The following is a 15009-nucleotide window of genomic DNA, read 5'->3' as shown; positions in this document are numbered from 1 at the left end:
TGTTCAGTTATCATAATGCAACTAAATTTATTTCTTTGTCTGAATTTTACAAACAATGTTTGAATCGTTTACATCCCAGTTACTCCCTTTGGTTTGATTGGGTTAGATTAGCAGGTTGATAACAGAATCTTTCAGACTTTTTAATGGGTTTTCTTGGGTCAAATGATTGAAGTCATTGTTTGTTTGTATTTCCTCAGAACTTTTGCTGACCGTGGTGTTGACAGAGATGAGGTAGCAACGGAGTCAATCCAGAAAGACTGACACTGACTCAGTTTAAGAGAAGCATAAAAAAAGGGGTTTATGGAAACGCCGTCCTCTGTCAACTCAGCCGGCTCAGTGGCACCGAGGACAGAGGTCAACCTTGACACAAGAAACTCTCTGTAATGCAGTCAGATTGGTTCAGAATCAATTCAATATGTTATGCAAAAGGAAGAAATAACATGACCAACAACAGGGAAACTGCTCATCTGAACCATCCTGACAAAAAAAATGCACAACTGTATGAAAATACAAAGGGGGTAATCCTATTTCAGGTATTTGCAGTGGCTTGACACTGTTGTAGTGGATAATCAACATATATTTATCTGCCATTTGTACTACATATACTTTGTTTTAAAACAATCTAGTTAAGGTTGCCCCAAAGTAAAACTAAGTAGCCTATGTATGACACACATTTGAACCAAAATTATTCCATTCACTCATGAATTCCTTCATTTTAATAATATCTCTTTAACAAAGCTACACATGGAAGTTTTCTGTTAGCATATGCTAAAGGTTTGCCTCCAAAAACACGCAAACACAAGTCTTCTGAGGCACTGTATTTCTGATAAACATTTTTTTTGCTCATGTTTGTGTGCAAGAATGTGAAACTGACACAAAGACACAAAGTTAACACTGTAGTGACGAAGGAACTCTGAATTTCATCTGCCGTGGTTCTTTTGTTTTTTTTTAGCCCGACTGAAGATGACGAGGAGAAATTTACTGAAATATTTTAGTTATTTATAGTTTTGAAGAAGTTTTAGAAATTATTTGTATGAGTAAGAAGAAAATCAAAATTTTTCTTGAAGAAAATCTCAAAATGGTACTTGTTGATGTTGATTTTGAAAGTTAATATATTTGAACTGCTGTAGTTCCAGTACACGGGACGTCCATCCCTATTTAATGACTTTTGAATTAAAGTGAATGTGTATAGATAGTGTATATAGATTTCTATGATTATTTTCTCTCCAGTGGTATTATTGAGCAGCAGTTTGAACTTCAATAACATTTTTTTAGGAATCCTAAAGAAATCACTGGTGAAATAATGACTAACTACATGTTAGCATTTTGTTGCAGCTAACATGCTAGATGCTAGCAGAAAATGGAGAAAAAGAGCTCACTTTCTGGCAAACATTAGCCATGATAAATCATGCTAACGACTTACCCATCACCTTTTTGATCTTTCTTCTAAAACATTTATTTTAATTAGCATTAGCTGATAGCTAGAGATCAAGAATGGCCACGTAGAGCTAATTATGACCTCCAGCTATCAGCTAATGCACTGCATTTGTCTATTTTTGTCTAAGTTTCTGTCACTGGAAAAACAAAAAAGACATAGTTGTGTTTGTTCTTTGCTTCATAATATGAATTATAAGTATAAATTTAGATAGAGAATGTGAAGATGTGTCGCAAACATCGGAACAGAAGCACCTCCTTTTTATTACAAAATTGTTCTTTTGGATTTACAAGCAGATATGGTCAAAAGAGAAGGAGGAAATGACATAAAATGTGTTAAACTTACAAATATTGAACTCCATGCCAAAGAAAGAAGACAGAAAACAAGTTTTCTCATCTGCACCCTCCACTCAGTTTAAAACGGGCACAATTATTCTCTCAATTTCCTGCTTTCAGTATTTTTATGATCAAAATTTAGGCTATTGCAAAGTTTTAAGGATAGTTTTATATTTTGTTAGTGGTATGAAAATGATAAATAAATGTCACAATGCTGAACTGAAGTTAAACTTTTAACTTTTTTTAGTTTCCAAGTCTGCAGATTAACAAAAGTGTTTGATATTTTGTTTTTGGAAAAAAATAATGAGCCGTCATCTAAATTTAAATACGGGAATTGTCGTCCTGAAGTTAAGTTAGCATTATCCTTTCCTACAAAAAAAATAAAAATATTATGCTTTGAAATTTCAGAAACAACATGGAACAAAAATTTCTCATTCTCTTTGAAAACTTTTCCTGACTTTCAATTTTCAGTTTCAGAGGTGCTGCTTTGTATGTTTAAGCTAGAACAGGAAAATTGTGCCTGCATTTCCTAAATATTTTCTTTAGATGATGAAGAATTCCTTTTGGGGAAATGCTGTAAAAGGAGGTCAAACTTAAACACTGTAAGGACTATTTCACAATCTAGATTTATTTTGGCCCCATTTTTGTTTTGATTTAACCCATTTTTACTTCACTGCTTTGTGTAAAAGCTCAGAGATGGAGCCTCTGAGCTGAAACAAGCCATGAAAAAAGTTCTGAATGTCTAACTCTCAGATGGATTGGGGTGGCACTGAACACTCACATGCAGTGACCCCTAATGTTACTCATGAAGATTTAGATTTTAACTGATGCAATATGGAAGACTTTTGTACATTTTTCTCAACTTCAAACGACTGCACTTCTTGTAAATACTTTTAAGACGCTCGGTACATAGAATGATGCCTTAGCTCAGCATTTCTGTGTGGTGTGTTACTAAGTTACAGATTCACTGTATGCTGATGATAAAATAATTACAAAAAAGAGTTTTTAGATTTGCTTTTTTTTTCAGGTGTTAAGTTGTGCAAACTCAATCATCTCTTTAATTTTTGTATGTTGTTGAGTGCATCTTTGTAAAATGATTTTGAAGTTACACTGGTTTGACATGAATTCTGGTTGACACCATAGTTCCAAAACTCAAAATTGAAAATTGCTGGGTGAAAGGTTCACTTTTGATGGTTTTTACAAATCCATTCCAAAAATGTCACTTCTAGTGCCAGGAGATTTTCTCAATTACTCCAGTAAATCAAAAGTTTTTCTCTGATCCTTTAAAATAAAAAGTAGAAGTTTTAAAGAAATGAATTGAGATTTTATGATTTATCTGCTCTTGACTGCAGCTTGCACAATTCAAGTTTGGAAAAGCTGAAACAACATTTAGTGAATGTTTTGTTTAGAATATTTTTACAGCTTTATTCTGTCTATCAAGGCATTAAAAAACTGTAATAATTATGTGACAAAAACGATTTTTTAATATATACTGCGATTTTACTTTTATTTGTTTGGGGATGAACCTACAGAGCTCTGGGCATGACATAAAAAAAATAAAAATAAAAAACAAAGAAAGGAAATAGTTTCCTCAATCTAATAATTTGTGACCTCTAATTAGTATTTCGGTATAAACAAGTCCTACTGCTAATGGGGATGCAAAATAATAATGTAACCACACATAATACTTATTTATGCCCAGAAAATGCTAATTTGCGTGCAAAAAGTGCTGACGTGAGCACAAATGATCAACATTTAGGGAATAATTTGGTCTGGTTTATTTTGTATGTCATGTCCGGGTCTCCTTGTAAACCAGAGTTTGAACATTAATATTTATTTAACTTTATTGATCATAAATAAATTAACAAATTCATAAAATTTTATTTGAACGACTTTCTAGAAACACTGTAAAAAAAAATAGCTTACCATCCCTTTTATATTTTCCTATTGTGACCAATTTATTTTAAAATGTATACATTTAAAAAGGTTTTTGGCATCTTCAAACATGGGGTTGAATCACAAAGATTTGGGTTTCATTCAGGCTTTCTGCTGTGTTGTTCACACTAAAGGTCCCATCAATGACAATCGAGCACATACGGTTATTTTTCCATAAGGGTTGAACGACAAAGACGCTCTCACACTTTATGCAAGCTGTCGACTGTAATGTTCCTTTTGCCAATGCTGCTTGTTAATTTATGCCACTGTAAATAAACTATTTTTATTGAATGCCTTTGCCTTGGTTTTCTTTCACCTTTGATCATAAAAACTCTGCAAAACTGTTACTGTAACAACAGGAAGTGATGGAACTGCTGACTTTTGTAGTTCTTTGAATTCACCAATAGATGTCCTTGTTTCCTACAAAATGAATCTCTTTCGGCCTCACAAAACACTAAATGAAGAATTATATTTGTGTTTGTATTAGTCTTTGAATGGCAATAATGGAATAGGTGAAACTTGAAGTGTTTAACAATAAATGATAAAAAAAATTCAGACATACACAGAAGCTACGAATGACCTAATTTGCTTTCTTTTGACAGTTTTCTCGTGATAACAGTTTCTCACGATATAAACCACCAACTTTTTTTTTCATGTTTTGCTGCGGATTGTAGAAAAATAAAAATGTAATCTTTGTGATCCTGTTATCACAAGATTACAATTTTTTTTATCTCGTGAAAATGACATATACTATCTTGTTAACTTTGATAAAAAAGGTAGATGGCTTCTGTAGGCATACTAAAATAAACATCAAGTATTGAAATTTGCTGGAAAAACCTATGTTATATTGTACTAAAATGGCTATACATTTTTGTATGACCCTTTGAAAATAGTAGTTTAAGTGTACTACAACTATATTTGGTCTATACGGAAAGTGAGGCTGTATACTTGAAGACTACTTTTTATATACTTTTTATATATATCCATTGTAAACTAAAAATGTTGTAATTTAGTCTGAAGGAGTATTCAGTAAATATACTTCCTCCGCATAGACATGCTTTTTAGTATTCTTGCTATACTTGTACTTAAGTATACTTAATAAAACGAAAATTGTCAAAAGAAATAAGGATGCTATAGCTTCTGATGATGGATGTTGATGAACAACTCCTGGAACAGCCTGTAACAACAAACCGCCGAAGTGCCATTTTGAGAAGTCTGACTACACGAGTTAAAAGGAGTTCCTCTGGCAGACGGCATGGAGGCTCTGCTTATTGCAGAAATACTACAATAGAGGTCAAGCCTCCCAAACAGAGCTGTTTGAGTATATAACAAGGTATGTAATAAGGTATAAGGACACTGAGTGCCAGAAGTCAAACTGAAAGGAAAAAAGCTAAGATAATGTTCCAGTGTAGACTTTAAATATAGGCAAAGGGTTATAGAAGAGGCAGAGGATTTGGAAAATGAATGTGACAGTGGCACTAGCATCATCTATGTCATATTGTTCTGCAAGCTGTCCGTGCACATGTGATATTGGATATGGCACACCCAGATTCACATGGCAATATAATAATTCCTTATCCCCTGTGCTATCCTAGGCACTTTAACATTGGGAGTTGGGTCATCTAGACCCACTAGACAGTGATCTGAACCTTTTTTCTTCAATGATTTGTGAACCTCACTGGTGTCCATGGATTACATGAAATCTTTCCACCTTTGTCATGGTAGGGAGAACACGTCAATGCAAGGGTGGGGTCATCTAAGATAGCACAAGGGTTACATTGAGCCCTGGAATCCAAAATGTCACATGGCCATGCAGGAAACAGATTGTGCTCCAGCACCTGGTTTCTCCTGTCTGTATCAGTGTGTGAAACATATTTCAGCACACAAACAGACAAATCAATTATTTTGTCCAATATCCAACACTTGAAATGAACCTTTGATGGAAAAAGCAAGGATATGAAGGCCTATATCAAATCAAATCAAATCAACCTTTATTTATATAGCACTTTTACAACAACACGTCACTCAAAGTGCTGTGCATAAAATACAATAAAATTTAAAAACAGGATGACAAGACAAACAGTGCCGACAACCCCCCGCCCGCACACACAGACACACACACGCACACCATGATAAAAAAGAGTGATAAAATGATGGAATGTAGAGACCTGGCTTCGTCCTGGAGTGGGGAAACGATATTTTGGGGACATGTCCACATCAGTGACACCAAGTTCACGGAGTACACTACCACAAGACCCCCCAGATTCGATCAAAAGAGTCAGACCCAGGAGATGCCATTGCAGCGACCCCGTTCACTGAGAAGGATCAGTCACCGATGTGGAGGATCCCTCAGAGGAAAACACTGGAGTTACAAATATAGAGTTAACGGATTAGTGAAGGTCATGAAGTTCTTGAAACAGCACGTTTTTTTTTTCATTTCTTAAACAAACAGAGATATTTGGGGGGATTTTTACACATTTAAAGTTCAGCATATAATATACATATATAAAGAACTATGTTTGACAAATGCTGATCTTGCTAAATGTCTAAGAGCAAAGATTGAGAAAAGCCTGAAACCTTTGTTTTTGCTATCACTTATTTTTTGTATTGTTACATAATTCTATAAAATAATCTAATCTGGTGTTGCGTTGTTTAAACTTCATGCTCTGACAGCCCTCGCTTGCTCCATGTTTGTTTTTTAAATCCATTCTGGGTTGACGCTGATAAGAGACCATCATTTCCTTGTTGTGGGAGGGCAGACTCGGCTGATCTCCACGCTGATTGGCTGAAGCGGCTGTCAGTCAGAGAGGGCACCTGCGTCAGCAGCGGCCCGCTCCACTTTTGGATTCGGTTTGCTAGCTGAGGCCTGTTCGTGACTTCCGAAAAGAGAGCTAAAAAACGAAGACCTGTCACTCGTACTCTTTTTTTCAAGGAACACAAAAGTATCCCAAGTGACAGGTTTCAGGTTTCAGAGCATCCATTTTCCACTTGTTCCTGCAGAAGGTCACAGAGAGCTGGAACATTTCACAGCTGTTTTTGAGGGGCAGGCGCGACAGTGTTCTGGACAAGATGACAGGCCGTTCCAGTCAACAACAAAAAAAAGTCTTTCTCACTGTTTGTATCATTATTTGCCTTAAGACGATTCAATAATCCAAATAAAATAAAATGTTAGTGTTGTCGTAAATAAACATGAATTACATTAAGATATATTAAAAAGGAAAACCATAAGAAAATAAAGACAAGTTGATCAAATAAAAGATAAAGATAAGATAAAGCTTTATTGTCATTGTACAGTCACACTCGGTACAACAGTACAACGAAATTGCAAACTGTCCCACATTGGTGCAAAGGTGCACATTGGGGAGAAGAATGCCAACAGGACTCATTTTTATTTTAAGAATGAAAAAAAAAAAAAAAACAGTAGAAAACATGAAAATTAGCTTTTGTTAAAGCCAGTGTTTGATGTTACATCATGGAAAAAGTTCATCAAAGAATGAGAACATGTTTTATGAAACAGCGGCCACTCTGGTCAAATTGGGAATTGCGGGGAAACATTTAAAGGCACACGTTCTCACCATTACTCATCATTTTTTATGATTACAAGTAAGTTACTGCACTGTGACAGATGGAAACAAAAGTGTACTTGGGGAGAAAATGTCTACAGAGAACCGCTGCATGCATATAGCACTGAATCTCTGTGTTTTTCTTCCCTTAGGGCAATTTCTTACATTTTTGTATTTACAAGAAATACTATTATCATTATTGTTATAACTTGGGACAATTTCCAACAATTTGAGACTTTAAAAAGAAAGAAGTTCTCAAATTAAATGATCTATATTAAATAGTCATAACAAAATTAAGTCAGCAAAACTCAAATATACTTCTTGTGTTCTCTAGAGATACTAACTGTTGTGGAGACAAGTAGTACAGATTTCATAGAGTTGTGTGATTGTGTGTCCAAAGAAGCACTTTTCAAATAAAGAAAAACCAAAAACTTAACTGTAAACCAATAAATTCTCCTTTATTTTATTCTTATTTTTATGTTTACTCTTATTTTAAAGAACCTTAAGGTAGGAATTTGTACATTTAACTTCCAAAAAACAGATGTGCTATCCTAAGCATTTTAACATTGGGAGTTGGGTCATCTAGACCCACTAGACAGTGCTCTGAACCTTTATTCTTCAATGATTTGTGATCTTCACTGGTGTCCATGGATTACATGAAATCTTTCCACCTTTATCCACCTTTGTCGTTGTAGGGAGAACACGTCAATGTAAGGGCGGGGTCATCTAAGATAGCGCAAGGGTTATAAGCAATTACTGAATGCTTTCCAGCATTTTTTTTTAAATTTTGCTGTGAATTGGAGGAACTATGGGTTTGAATATCAAACTCAAAGAAGGATACAGAAGGTGAAAACTGCACTACAAAAAAGTTAATAAATTGCCTTTGTTGTGAAAATGTCTTTACATCAAATCTAATCAAAACTTTGGGTATTCTTAGTATATTCTATCCTGTTTGTTTGTTTGGCTGCCATAAATGTGAGCTCAGCAACCCTGAAAATAAGAGTGATATTTAAAGTCATTTGTCATTTTCAAATTTGTGGATTTTAATTTGGGACAAAGTAAAGAGAGAGTTTTGTTGAGTCCACCTCTCCCAATTCAAAAGCAATATTGTAGTAATGCATGAAAATTAACTTTAATAAAACAAAAAGGACAGATTGAAAACACATGAAAAAGACATTTAAAACCAGATTTTGCATTCACCTTTTCGTGTAAAATTGGACATTTTCATATGGAGTCAATGCGAATTTACCATCTTCTGAAACCGGCTCCTGGTGGTCTTTTCAGGAACTGCACCAATCGGTTGTGTTTGTTGTTTAAACTCTTTCTACTATTCGTATTTGTATTTGGTTTCTTTTTCAGCTTAAATCTGTACATACCCCATGTAGTTTATATGAAAAAGTGTCCAATTTTATTTTACGCTTTTTAAGTTTGTCTAAATCTTTTCATCTAATCTTCCCTAAAGAAAGGAACCTCAAGAAGCTCAGTTTGTGCCACAGAGTGAGTCTTCTTCTCTTATCTAGGATCTTTGGAGCGGAGGTGTGCCTGTGAGGGGGGGTCAATGCTGCGGTCCTCTCCACCCCCCCCCCCCTCCCCCGTGTCAAATATCTCCGGCGTTCTCCGTCTCCGCAGGTGGCCTCGCACAAGTCCTCCTCATCATTTCTTGCGGGCAGGTGCGGGAACTCCGACATGGCGGGGAATGCGGGACCGAAGCGGCAGGACACTCGGAAATTTGTGGAGAACCTTTCCGGCGAAGGGAAATGCATCGCGGTGCTGACCAGTGGCGGAGATGCTCAAGGTAAAAAAAATAAAATAAAAAGAAGAGCCCCTCAGGGAGTTTTCGGGAGGACTTGTGCGACCCTGAAAGCCGCAGGTTCGAATCCCTGTGTGAGCGCACGCAGCCGCAGCACAGAAACTTGGCGCCTTGATCTGACTGATGTCTGCACTGTTTTAAAGTTGGGCCCATTTTGTGACCATTTCATTAAAACAACTTCCTTTCCCTTTTCGCGTAGTGTTTTTATTTTTTTTTATTTATTTTACAGAAAGTTGTGAGCTTTTATTTTTTATGAAAAGCAGAATGGTTCTTGTCCGATAATGGATGTATAGAGAAAGGCTTCCCAAAAATGCTTCTGAGGGAGGAATATCGAGACGCGGTTTACTATCTCAGCGTCAGGTGTGGGAGGGAGGGGAGGCAATTTGGGTGTGGGGGGTATTTTAATGCACATACATGATTACTTTGTGCATTTGCGGGGAGGGGAGGGGGCCGCTTTTGAGGGTGAATCTGTGTGCGGCGGTTACGCAATACTTTGTGCGGCACCGTTTTTAAGCGCGTGATGCGCAAGTTTGAGCAATTTGCGGGAGAGAAATGTCTGATAAGAGGAAGTGGACCTTAAGGTGCACCGGTATCAAAAGTGGGCTCTTTTGAACAAACTGTCCTGAGTGGAAATGCGGTGGCGTCGCGATGGCTTCAGTGCGCACCCTCAGAACTCCGTGCCGTTACTGTAACGCAGAAGTATCCTCATGCTGAGGGACAGTTACTCTAGCAGTGATTTCATTGCGGCTCAATGCAAAGTTGAGCCTCTGAGTCAGACAGACATGCGCAGTTCTTTTTACAACCTGCTGATTTCGAGAGCCTCATAAAATAAAAAAATAAAAAAGTCTTGCATCAGAGTCTGAGTCACGACTGTTGTCAAGTAGAGTATTGGAACCGTCCCATGTCCGTCCTGTCAGCCACCACGCAGTAAACGGCGTTTGGTTCTCCGTTAGTGGCTGCGCTTTTATTTTGAAAGGAAACCGGGTTCCGCCCGTGTCTTCCCCTTTTCCGCCGTTGAAGGTCGACCAGCCTGCGCGAGGAGTGATTCACAGGAAAGATGACAGTTAGATCTAAGAGATCCAAAAAAAATCAAATAAAACACCACAAATTCCTGTTTTCTACTGTATTACCTCCTCATTGCCCCTAAATTGGTGGGTAATAAACTAAACTGCAAAAAAAGAAGAAGAAGAAATACTTACAGAAGATCTCCATTAGAGTCATTTTTGAGCCGTTGGTGACTTGTCTTCACTCTGATAGTATCTGATAGTATTTGCAGTTTGCTCACAGAGCTCCCTGAGCATCAGTGAGGACTGCATTCTTGCTGTCTGAAACGAGAACATATTGTTCTCTGCAGTCTGCTGCTCAAAGGCGCCAGGTTTATGGCCTGTTACATAATACATAATGCCTATAGGAGTTATCATTAAAGGTTCTTCACATAGTTTCTGTCAGTCTCACTGCCTATTACATGCTGGATATTGGTTTCAGCCTTTGTATTCAGCACACGCTCACCCATGCAGCAGCCAAGCTTTAAAGGGGACTCACTGGAAATGACTAGTTTAGATGAAGCTGGTGATAAAACACTTTTTTTACCACCTGTTGTGTTGTTTTTATGTAAAGATTGATGTTTTAGGATATTTACATTGGCTGAGCATACAATCCGTTTTTACTACTGACTCAGTCCATCGAATAAACAAGTCAGATGGAGTGGTACAAACTCAGAAAGACCCAGAGGGGGTCAACTGTGGACCAAGATCCAGTGTTATTTTGTCCTCAGTATATTTATAGAGAAAATTAGTTAGTTATGCTTTATTTTATTGTGTGAGAACTCAGATAAGACTCTAGGTAGAAATGTTTGTCCCTGAACAGGCACCTTACCTCATGATGTATGATGTAATATTTGCGATTTTTGTCATTTTTTATTCCTTCCTAACATTTTGCTCTTTTTGTCTGTGAACTACTGCTGCAAATTTTCAATTTGGGGACAGATTTAAACTTTCATAAATTGAGACATAAAACAAAATTAGCATCTCTTTGAGATACTTTCAGGTTTTTTTTAGAGCTAATTTAGCATATGTTTTATTTGTTTTCTTTTAGTTTTGCTTGATAAAGAAAAAAAAAACCTAATTCTGTTTGGCGCTTCTTAAAGCCTTTTCGACATTAAGAATGTCATTTAGATTATTTTTAAAATTTGAAGCATGAGTCAGCTACTTTTTGTTTGCCTAAAACCTCATTAAACTAACTTAGCATTTAGCTTTTAGTGTAATGTATTTAACAACAGTCAGTTTAAATAGATTCCTTTTTGTTGCTTATGTTAAATTTCTTCATAAACATGTATTTAACATACAATTTATTTATTTATTTTCAAATATTTTAATGTTGCTAGCATTTTAGCATTTTTTTAGCTTTTCTGAGCTAATTTGGCATTTATCAATTAGTACGCTAAGTTTACAACTGTTTAGTATCTTACAGTGGTGTTTTTTAGTGTCCATAATAATTTGTCAATTTAGCAGTTAGCAATTCATTTTCTAATTATAAGCATTCAATGGAGCTGTGTATGAATTTAGAGATATGTTTATTGTCAGCATAATTTTTGGACTTAAAGTTTTGAATTTTCATTTTTCAACACTTTGTACTTATCATTTATTCTTAATGGAAGCTATAATCCGACACTTTGATTAGTGGTTGAGGTTAAGTTAGGTTTGTCTTTTAAAATACACCTACACATAGTGGAAAAACCAATTTTATTTCTACGTTTACCAGTTTTTGTAATGTGTAATGTTCCTGCAGCAAGAATATCATAAACTTTGTGTAATGCTATTATCTGCCAGATGGTGAAGTCACCCATTTAATGGTAGTAGCCTAGTGATCTGGTTTTTTTCCAAAACTCATTGGGCACTTTAAACACATTCCACATGTCTCTAGAGACCCCCCCGCAACAAATCAGTGCCATCTAGGTCTCCTAGCAACACTTGACTCCGTGCTGTGTTACAGGTAGCTTCTATTTTAACGAGTGAAACATAAATGAGTCAGCATCTGCTCTGCACATCACTTAGATGATCAGCTCACATGATCGGCTCAAATGAGCTTTCAGACAAAACAAAAACAATAGACTGTGATGCTCTAACCTCTGAATTATTATGGAGTATTCATATTATGGGTTGTATCAATATTATGGTTTAAAAACATCTTTATTCTATGCATTTATCCCACAAATAAGTAAAATTGTTACTTATACAATTCAAGCCAAATAACTCTGATCTTCATGATCAAGTCAGATTGGTTGGTGTAAAAGATTGGCAATACACAATAGTTAGTCAGGATCACATAAAATAGCACAAAAATGCTTGATGCTGTTCATTTTAGGCTGTTTCACTATTTTTTATTTTTGCTGTATAAAGCATTATTAACACTAATTAACCCTAAGCAACAATTTTCTTCTGGGTTTTTAGGTTAATTTGACAATGTCTTTTGTCTGTTCATTTTGGATAGCAGCAATTAACAGTGGCCAAAAATCAATAAATAAATAACCCCAGGGTTCTCCAGGGTTCCATTGAAGGTCGAAGGTGAAACTGCAACTAAAACATAAATCAAAATAACTTTCAGATTACCACATATTGGGAAGTTTTTGAAACTTTTGTTTCTTCTCCTATTCTTAGCTGTGTTTTGCTTTGCTTTTCTCTGTTGGGCTTTTACATGTGGAACCATTTTCCATCTTTTACAATTGAAGATTTGCAAATAAACCAGCGGCTGCATACTTCTTTGCTCTACTCACTGACTGCAGTTTTTGTAACGTTTTTTTTTAATGAAAATAATCCATTTTGTGACTTTGCTAACCAGCAAGCGCTCCATCCCCAACATCTTCTGAAGTGAGGAGTCAGAGGGAGGGGGGGCATTAGCAGCCTGTGCTAAGGAGGAAGCTAGTCCTTCCAAGTGACACAAGCAAAAAATGATCCATACATTCTGTTTTTCCAAATATGTGAAACTAGGTTGTGTTTTCTGCTTTTTCCAGCTTGACACGACATATTTGTTACTTTAGAACCTCAGCCTTTCTCCAGTCTGTAAACCCAGTTTGTGGGATTTAAAGCTCCTTGTAGTTGTAATTCCATTAAGTGCTCTGGTAGACTCTGCAGTACTAGAACCAGGCACGTGCACACATAAGGCCCTGGCAGATCATGGAGGGACAGGAAGTTAAGTACTAAGTAAAAAAAAAACAACAAAACACTGGGGTAATTTTCTAAATAAATTAAGAATATTTATGGCAAATTCATAGCTTCCTCACTACGTAATATTTTCTGATTAGAATTGCCTTCTTTAAACACTGAATCATCAGTTTCACCATTTTTTGAATTAAAATCTTTCCAATCACAACAAAAGTCTGTTTAGGGGATAAGATGCAACAGAGAACCTGTGAATCCCAACATAGAACAACCTGACAGTGTTGAACTGAAAACTACACACTTCTAGGACCCATTTACACTGCAGGGTTCAAGTGACCCAATTCCGATTTTTCCCTGTCATGTGGCACAGATCGGATATGACCTGTGAACGTGTAAGCAGGAAAAAACGCATGGATTCCGATTTTCAGGCCTCATTCAGATGTGGAAATAAATCAGATACAAATCGGATACGTGCATTTGCGTGTGCCATGTAAGCAGAGAAATCGGATATTCCCCATTAAATGTGAGTCGTACGTCGGTAACGTCAACTCAGGACACCACCAACTGACATCAAATGACCTATTAAGGTGCTTTAGTGCGCTGATTTTTCTGTTTGAGGACAGCTGTAACCCCATCAGCGTGTTACCTTTCAGCCTCAGGATTCAGACCGTAGTTGGAAACCACTGTTACTTCCGGTCCGGTCCCGGTCGGGACGCAAACGGTAACTAATCAAGCGGGACACCGTTGCTCTGGAACAGGCTAGAAACTGTTTATTTCTTTGCTTGGATCAAACTGTTAGTACAGCACAACGTCTGCAAACAGTTCCTCATTCAAACTCAGAGAGAGCACATAAGCCGGCCGAGCTGCCCTCCTTTTTCCTCTCCCGTGCATCCCCTCTCCTGCCTCATCCAGGAGCGCCCAAGGCAACGCCTCCTTCCATCGCTGCGTTGCCTCCATGACAACCGCAGTCACACAAAAGAAACACAACAAAAAGGGGAGGGTTTCACCGTGCTAAACGTATGCCATTTGGACCAACATGCATCTTCTAATTGTTCTTTTATTACTGTTATGATTATTATTAAGGGCCTGCTCGCTCATGATTTTTTTAATCTGTGCGATCAGTGCTCAGGTCCACAGAAGTCGGAAATGCTGCTACGTTACGTAGTCCTCAGAACGTCTACGTTTGATAGATTCAGCATTGTATAGTGTAAATGCCAAAATCGGATACGTGTCACTTTTAAAAGATGATGTAAGCGGGTCGTCAAAAAAAATCGGATATAGTCAGAAAATTGGATTTGGGCATCAAGACCTGCAGTTTAAATGCAGCCTTAGTGACTGAAGACAATTCACAGAAACGAAGACAGCTGTGGATGATCAACATAATCCTGGAGTGAACATGACCAAAAACACCACTGACCAACCAAACTAAACCGCAGAATCCTCACTGCAACACTATGATAACGTTAAATATTGTTAAAAATTCCAGCATTCTGGGGATAAAAAATGTAGAATATCTGTGTTAAAAGCATTACCATTTGCATTAAACTTGATTCATGTTGATTATCAACAACAACAATTTGTTTACATGAAGAAATGACTATTGTATCACTTTCACCTACAGTAGCTGAGTATTTCTCTATTAGTAGTTTATTCACTTTATTTCCTTATTGTTTAAAGGACAAAAAAAAAGTGTTTTTGCTGCCCTTTTCCGGCTTTGAACCCCCACCCCTCTAAAATCCTGTGCACGTCCCTGACTAGAACAGAATCTGAAGGG

General features: G+C 36.9%; 2 protein-coding genes across 9 annotated transcripts in view; both read left to right on the top strand.

The window, feature by feature from the left end:
* LOC101175434 (nuclear receptor coactivator 2) overlaps positions 1 to 3996 on the top strand; it is a 74753-nt gene extending 70757 nt beyond the window's left edge. For all 5 annotated transcript variants that reach the window (XM_023964774.1, XM_023964775.1, XM_023964773.1 and 2 more), the window contains exon 22: positions 198 to 3996. In XM_023964774.1, coding sequence (XP_023820542.1) covers positions 198 to 209 — 12 coding nt within the window. In that variant the 3' untranslated portion in view covers positions 210 to 3996. The remainder of the gene's footprint in view (positions 1 to 197) is intronic.
* Positions 3997 to 8834: 4838 nt separating this feature from the next.
* pfkp (phosphofructokinase, platelet) overlaps positions 8835 to 15009 on the top strand; it is a 105471-nt gene continuing 99296 nt past the window's right edge. For all 4 annotated transcript variants that reach the window (XM_004078738.3, XM_004078740.3, XM_004078741.3 and 1 more), the window contains exon 1: positions 8835 to 9063. In XM_004078738.3, coding sequence (XP_004078786.1) covers positions 8955 to 9063 — 109 coding nt within the window. In that variant the 5' untranslated portion in view covers positions 8835 to 8954. The remainder of the gene's footprint in view (positions 9064 to 15009) is intronic.

Source organism: Oryzias latipes, chromosome 17 (assembly GCF_002234675.1).
Source record: "Oryzias latipes chromosome 17, ASM223467v1".
Taxonomy (NCBI): Eukaryota; Metazoa; Chordata; class Actinopteri; order Beloniformes; family Adrianichthyidae; genus Oryzias; species Oryzias latipes.
The sequence above is the reverse complement of the archived record's forward strand: the minus strand, read 5'-3'. Positions and strand labels throughout refer to the sequence as shown.